Here is a 7,403-nt window from a genome sequence, read left to right on the forward strand (position 1 = left end):
GTTCAATCCTCAACCTGCCATGCAGGCCCCTCCCTCAGGGCGCTCTGAGATGGTGACTGAGACTGGGCATGGTGACACACATCTGTAATCCTAACTCTTGGGAGGCTAAACACAGGTGGATCACTATGAGTCCAATCTACATAGTGAGACCCTATAGACCCTTATTTAAAAAATACAGGAAAAAAAATCTCATGCATTCCTACGAGAATCTCAAAGTATAAATAATGGGCAAGAGCAGGGACCAGGGTTCCATCCCAGGTCCAGCATGCTGCGCTGGCTCCGCCCCCGGGGTGCGCTGAGTGGGCGACCAGAGTCAGGCATGGTGCCCCACACCTGTAATCCTAGTTCTTGGGGAGGCTGAAAACAGAAGGATCACTATAAGTCTGAGCTGCGTAGTGAGACCCTATGCCAAATACATAAAATAAATAAATAAAATCAAAGTATAGATAATTTAAAGAGCAAAATAAAGGATGGACAATAAGACATAGGGAAAGAGAGCTTTTGAAAATGGGAAGGGCACCAAGAGCAGGAGAGAGGGGAGAGCGGAGGGCGCACAAGCGGGTGAGAGATAAGGCGGACACGCTCTGCGCTCGCGCCACCCCCTCAAGAACGTGAGCACTAGGCGCTGCTGCGAGGGAGAGAAATCGCGCGAGTACCTTGGAATTCCTCCAGGCCCTGAACACCCTCTGAGCTTCGCGGGAAAGCTGAAGCTGAAGGCGCGCTTCTGTTCCCCTGCTCTTTTCCCAGAGGGCTGCAGGGCCAAGCCCAGGTGTGGACTCAACGCCAAGCCTTGCAGCGAGCTCCCTGGGTGCCAGCACCTCGCGCACGGGCCCGGGGTTGAGGAGGCCAGCACTGCGACCTCTCGTGGACCGGAAGATGTGCTGGAGGCAGCTCGGAGCAGCTGCCTGCCTGCAGCAGGCCCGGGAGCTGTCAGCCACCAGCCCAGGCCGGTTGTCTCCCCCGCTCAGGGCCTGGGTTGGTGTGTGCACACGTGGTGCCACTGTTACGTTGCAACCCAGGGAATGCAGCTTTCGTTTCTGTCGCCCCCCACACGTGGGGACACCCAGACGAGAGGGCCTTGTGGGCAGCTGCTCCTGGAGTCCCCAGGAGCCAGGGCTGTATGTGGTTGTCCTCGCACAGCATGCGTGCTTATTCTTTCATGTTAGTGCATGTCCGCTACACAGAACAGCTCCTGCATGCCTACGACACACATTGGTCACTTGCACCTTCCTCGGTCTGCTTGTCCCGCCCTGCTGGTTCCCTCTCTAATCCTTCCTCTTCTTCCTTGTGATCTCTTTTCAATTCCACATGCGAGAGAAAACATGGTATTTGATTAACTTCCTTTCCCTCTTTCTTCTTCCTTCCTTCTTTTCTTCTGGTGCTGGTGATTGAGCCATTGGGCCCAAGGCCTTCATGCTGAGCCTTTTTTTTTTTTTTTTTTTTGAGACAGGATCTTGTGCTAAGTTGCCCTGGCTGAGCTCAACTTGCGATCCTCCTGCCTCAGCCTCCCAGAATTCTGGGGTTAACAGTTACAGTGCTGACTTCCCAAGCCCTTTTAGTAATTCAGAAAATATGTATCAAATGTTCTTTATTTGCCTTTAACTCTCACAATGCTCCTTTTAACAAATGAGAGCTCAGTGACCTGCCCGAGGGCAGAGCTAGTCAGGGACTGGGGCAGAGTCCTAACCCAGGTGTCTATCTTACCCATGGCTATGCACCTATGGCTTTGCTAGGTTGAAAGTCCTCCCCAACTCTTTTAGCAAGAGATGGGGTCTCCCTACAGAGCCCGCACTGCCCCAGCTTGTGGGCCTGAATGACACTCCTGCCTCAGCCTCCAGAACAGCTGGGGCTCCTGTTCATGTCACCATGTCAGCTTGTCCTTTCCTTTTTTCAAAAGCAGGAAATATGTTGGCAGCTTTCCAGGCCAGCTGTGCAGCTGTGGGGACAGCCGCTGAGGGACGCTGATGGCCCTGCCAGAAGAGGTGGCACTCTCTAAGGGACTCCTCGGAGAGGTCGCTGCATTGCTGAGACGGAAGGCGCAAGTGACGCCTGCATTTCCAAACATGCTGAGGCCAGCGCGCCTCTGCACTGGCTGAGCCCTCCGCATGCAGCAGAGCTGCTGCTCTGCTTCCCAGCCGACAGTGCGCTCCCAGCCCGCTGCCCTTGGTGAAATCCTCCAGGCAGCAAGTTACCGTGAGCTCTGCTCCAAGCGCCGCAGCAGCGCGTACCTCATCTCCTGTAGGACACCAAATGCCTGGTGCTAGAGTCTGCCCTGCTCTGAAGCTCCTTCATGATGCAGATGTTACCGTAAGAGAACCACCTGGGGGCGGGTCTGATGTGCTGCCTGCGATCCTGGCGCCCTAGGAAGCTGAGGCAGGAGGATCATACGTGTGAGCACAATCTGGGCAACTTGGGGAGGCCCTGCTTCAAAATCTTAAAAAAATTTTTTTAAAAGATGGCTGGGGATGTAGCTCAGTGGGAAGGCTCTAGGCTCACCCGCAGCCCCCCGCCCCCCAGCTGGCTGAATTTCAGGGTGCTCTTGAAAACCAAGTTTGTGGTTTCCCACACAACAGTGCAAGGTGGTGTGGAGCGGCATCCCTGGTCTCCGCTGGTCTCATCCCCAGCCCCTATTTGTCCTTCCCAGTGTCCCCTGTGCACATTTCCCTTGCGAATCCCACACCAAAGTCTGAAGTGCGTGGCTCCTGTCTGCAGGAATTCAGTGCTTCTTCCAGGTGAAATATTGGTGGCTCTGCACTGCCAGGAGGGCACTGGGAGGCCAGTCAGGGAAGGGGCTTGGGGAAGCCTTGAGGAGCTGCAGAAATGGACAAGTAGGCACTGTATGGCCAGGCCAGGAGCACAGATTCTAGAGAGAGGTGTTGAGCAGTAACCCGGATCTTATTGTGAAATCAGCGGGCTTCACCGAGCCACTCTGCACAGGAAGTGATGCTGCTGGCTGGGCTCTATGTGAGCAGCCCCTGGGGCCTGAACCCCTTCAGGCATGCACTCTGCTGGTGTCTGCCAGCTGAGCCAAGCCCTGAGGGTGGACACACAGGCTGACTCACCTGGCTTCCCGGGGCCCACTTCGGGTGGCATGAAAGTCCACGCTCTCCAGTGTGCCTGACTTGTATCCTCATAGTCAAAAGCCAAAAATGGCATTTCACACCCAGGTAAATCTGTGCAAGACTCAGCCAAGGTTCAGGAGACAGGCTCCTGCAAGGAGGCCTCCCGTTGCATCATGCCATGGAGGAGTGACACGACCTTCTTGGCTAGCCAGCAGCTTTCCCCTCCCATGCTGCGGACTGAACCCAGGGCCCCATGTGCCAGGCAGATGTCCGACCACCAAGCTGCACCCTAGCCCCAGTGATTCCTTTTAGCTGTATAAAGGATAAAAGACATTTAAAAGGCAGGGTCAGTATAGGGATCTATTAGCAGGTGACCCCAGAAGGGGCTGGGAGCTAGAGAGCTCCGGGGGTGATGCAGGTGGGCAGGGGACATTTCAGACTCCAGAGAAGTGGGACACAGGGCCCAGGGCCAGAGATAGGCCCTGAAATCTGCTAGGGAGGGAACCTGGGTGTGGAGCACTGACTCAGAATACTTTCATTGCATGGAAATGTAAAGACTATATTGTCAATATTTACTCCTTATTTGAAAGGTTTTCACAAAGCCTGTGGTCCCCTTTGGCCACCACCCCACACTCAGATTCTCACCACCTTCCCCAGAGAAAGCTACAGGGCAGTCTGGACACCTTTCCATTTACACTCATGAAAGTATACACAAAGTATGGTTTGATTTAAAAACACACAAAACAATATGCTGTGCTGCTCTACGACTCTGCCCATGAAGGCACAGAACTCGCTTCTCCAAACTGCCGCTCGACATTCCAGCACGGCTGTGTCACTCTATCTGGACACTTCTCCACTGAGGCGCATTCTGGCAATCAACAAGTCATTATGCTGTGCTGGGGGGTAGGGCTGTTCTCAGACAGGTGCCAGGGGCATTCTCAAACTTAAATCTCAGTGGATAACACCACGCTGGCAAGCTCCAGGCACTACTTTCACTGCCCTGTCAACGCCCCAGGCTGTCACCTGTGAGTGCAAAATGCTATCTTGTTAGATTATGTTTCCGTGATTACAAATTTGGTTGAGCCCATTTTTCTATTTGGTTTTCCACTTACATGTCCTCTTGAGTGTATTCTTATTCATGCTATTGTATATTATTTATTGTTTGCTGCCTAAAAACACTAATTTGCATACCTTGCAAGCAGAAAATTCTTGTATCATTTCTGAAAAAGTTACAAGTTTGCCGAGTCTGTTTCCTTATCTGTAAAATGGGCATAAAATCGTAAGTATATCAACGACATGTTGCAAGGATTACAGGACTGTAAAGGCAAAGCGCTGGGAGAGTGCCCAGCAGGACGAGAGTCCTATTAATATTAAATCCTCAGGATGTGGGCAGAATGTTCAGATCATGACCATTAAATATTGTTTAAAGTTGAATTCAGAGCTCTGAAGATCAGACTAGCTGTGCTGGGTGAGAACTCCACCACTGAGCTCACCTCGGCCTAGCCAGCTCAGCCTGCCCTGAGGGTGGGGCTGGCATGGCATGTGGTACCAGGGCTCGAAATGCAGTCCCCTGCACCTGCCTAAACTTGCCTGAGCAGGCGCTTTAGACCACTGGGGCTATCTCACTGGCCAACAAAGGGTTTTTAAAAAATGGCTGTTCTAGGTAAGAAGACCCAGCCAGAGTGGAGCAGGTGCCTCCAGACTGCAAGGTAAAGAAACTTCTTTTCTTTATAAAGTATCAAGCTTCAGATATTTTGTTACAGCCAAGTTAAACCAGTTAACAGAAACATAAAACACAGACACAGGAAAATATACCCTTTTCAGCAAGTTCGGTCCTGTCAGTGTTACAAGATCACATAGCCACTACTACAATGAAGACAAAGAAGTTCTAGCAGCCCTAAAACTTACTTATGAAAACAGTCGCTCCTTCCTTCTAGCTCAGCTCCTGACAACTACTGATCTTTACCATCCATATTGTTGTACCCTTTCTATAGTCTCCGATAAGAAACCATAGGACTCATAGCTTTATGGGTCTGACTCCTTACCCTTAATACACATGTCTGAGTTCATCTGCATCCCATGTGCCTGTGGCTCACTCCTCCTCGCCCCGCTGTATGTCTAGATAAATTACAACTTATGCATCCCACCATCAGCTGAAGGCATCAAATCTTTTCCAGTTTTTTGCTGATTGTGAACACAGCCCCTCTAAACCTTGTCAACAGGTTGGGTGGAGACATCAAATCCACTTTTCCTGGGTAAATACTAAGGATGCAATTGTTGGATAATAGGTAAGTGCATAATTAACTGAGCAGTCTGCCAGTTTCCATGGTGGCTGTGACATTTCATCTGCCCACCAGCCACATAAGTGTTAGCTTTTAAGTAATTCTTTCTAACACAGACCCCAGGGTGGAGCCCTGTTCCCTGCAGAGTAAAACACCCCCAAATCTTCCCTTATCACCTGACACCTTCTTTTTGGCCACTGAAAATGCTTTCTTCTTCCCAGTCTGCCACCTCCTTCCTGCATCTACTACTGGGGACTGAGCCAGGTGCTCCCCACATTCGGAAGTTGTTGTTGATGTCCTTTGCCCCCTGAGATGTTCTCCCTTCATTGTTGAAAATATGCAAAGCCCTCTGTAGAACACCCCCATCTGCCAGCAATCCCCAGCTAGCTGTTGCTGGCAGGGTGTCCCAGCTAAACAGGCGGGCACAAGCCCCACTCTCTGTGCCTGCCATCTGGCCACAAGAGTCAAGGCCTGGGAGAAGCTGAGCAGAGGCCCAGTGTCTGCTTAGGAGTGCAACTGGGCCTCGCCCTTCTCACCTTCTAAACTGCAGAGCACCCCAGAAATCAGAACTAAGGAGTGAAATAAATTCCCATTACTCGGGGTTACCTGGGGGACTCGAGCTTTGGTGTTTAGGCAAGTCTGGGACAGTTCTTGGGGCTACTTGAACCTCTGTCTCCAAAATGTTTAAGTCTGCACATTCACTATTTGTACTTTGGTGGAGGAGACCAGTGTAACAGTGAGCACCTGGCAGCACAGCCAGATTGTCTTTCCCACGAAGGAGACAGGAGACAAACACTCAGGCGCAGGTTTGTTCTTCAGCAACAAGCTGCCCTGTGCCCCAGGGCTGTGCCCTGTCAGCTAGGTTCCCAGCCAGGGCCGAGATGCTGCGCCGTGCAACGTGTCCGCTCTCCCCGCGCGGGAGTAGCTGATGCAACCCTGTGCTGGATGGGCCGGGCTCAGGGCTGGCGCGTTTCTCTGATCCCCGCGCACCGCCTGTGCAGCCTGCAGGGCTGCGATCCTGCATTGTGTGGAGCCCACAGTGGAGAACAGAGGGGACAGAGGACGACTATTTCCCACAGTGTCATCCAGGCCCGATCGATGTGATCCGCGGAAGACAATGGGCTGCGTGGCAGCTCCCATTCGAGACCCTCCCCGCTGTCTGGGTGGCAGGGTCCCAGCAGCGCCCCCGCCCGCCCCGATCTGGAAGTCAGCGCGGAGCGCTGGCCGCACACTCACCCGGCCGGTGGAGAAGCGCCGCAGCGCGGGACCGGCCCGCAGCAGCATGCTGTGCAGTGGGTGCGAGTCTGCTAGGCTCCGCGTGGGTGCGGCGGGGGAACCCGCTGGATCCTCAGGCCCCGCCCACTGCAGGTAGGCCCCGCCCCTCGGAGGGGAGTTCCCGCCCCTCAATGGACAAGTCCAGAACCTTTCATGGACTGGCCCCGCCCACCAGACAAAAGGTCCCGCCCCCTCGACTGGCAGCCCCGCACACTCCACGGATAGGACCCGCCCCTCGATTGACAGATCCCGCCCCTTCGGCTGGGAGCCAATACCGTGCCAGTGGGCAGGGCGCGCTTGTCCCGGGCTGCTAAAAGCTGACTGGTTTCTAGCTTTAGAACCTGAGCCCTACAGCTGCCAGGATCCAGTGTCAGCCCCAGCAGGAAGCCAGGAAGTCCATGGCTGGGGAATGTTCTGGGTTTTGTCTTTAGTCAGTGTTTGCAGTACACAGTGATTGCATTCCTAGGAGGGAGTTGGTACAGACTTTACACATTTTAATTCTTTTTACATCGCCTGCCCGCCCTCTCTCCCTCCCCTGTCTCTTGGTCTCCTTCCCACGTGCCAGATCCATCTCCCTGCCACTCAGAGCCTTTGAAGTATGCACGGTGTGATTGAAAACTTCGGTTAAAGTCTACATTTCTTTTTTCATAATTTTATTGAGAAACAAATAGCATTGAGACAGTTTCAAATCAAATTGGTAGGTCAGTTTCAATAATTAACACATTGCATACATTCTTCCTAGTTGTTGATTGCTGTACAAGATGCAGACATGATATCCTATTTA

The 7,403-nt window shown here is 52.7% G+C and overlaps 1 protein-coding gene across 1 annotated transcript in view; it reads right to left on the minus strand.

Annotated features, from left to right (window-relative positions):
- Aldh1l2 (aldehyde dehydrogenase 1 family member L2) overlaps nt 1-6,645 on the minus strand; it is a 51,253-nt gene extending 44,608 nt beyond the window's left edge. The window contains exon 1 of the mRNA XM_023717326.1: nt 6,581-6,645. Within this exon, the coding sequence (XP_023573094.1) occupies nt 6,581-6,628 (48 nt within the window). The 5' untranslated portion in view covers nt 6,629-6,645. The remainder of the gene's footprint in view (nt 1-6,580) is intronic.
- Nucleotides 6,646-7,403: the final 758 nt, after the last annotated feature.

Source organism: Octodon degus, unplaced genomic scaffold, assembly GCF_000260255.1.
Source record: "Octodon degus isolate 3935 unplaced genomic scaffold, OctDeg1.0 scaffold00004, whole genome shotgun sequence".
Taxonomy (NCBI): Eukaryota; Metazoa; Chordata; class Mammalia; order Rodentia; family Octodontidae; genus Octodon; species Octodon degus.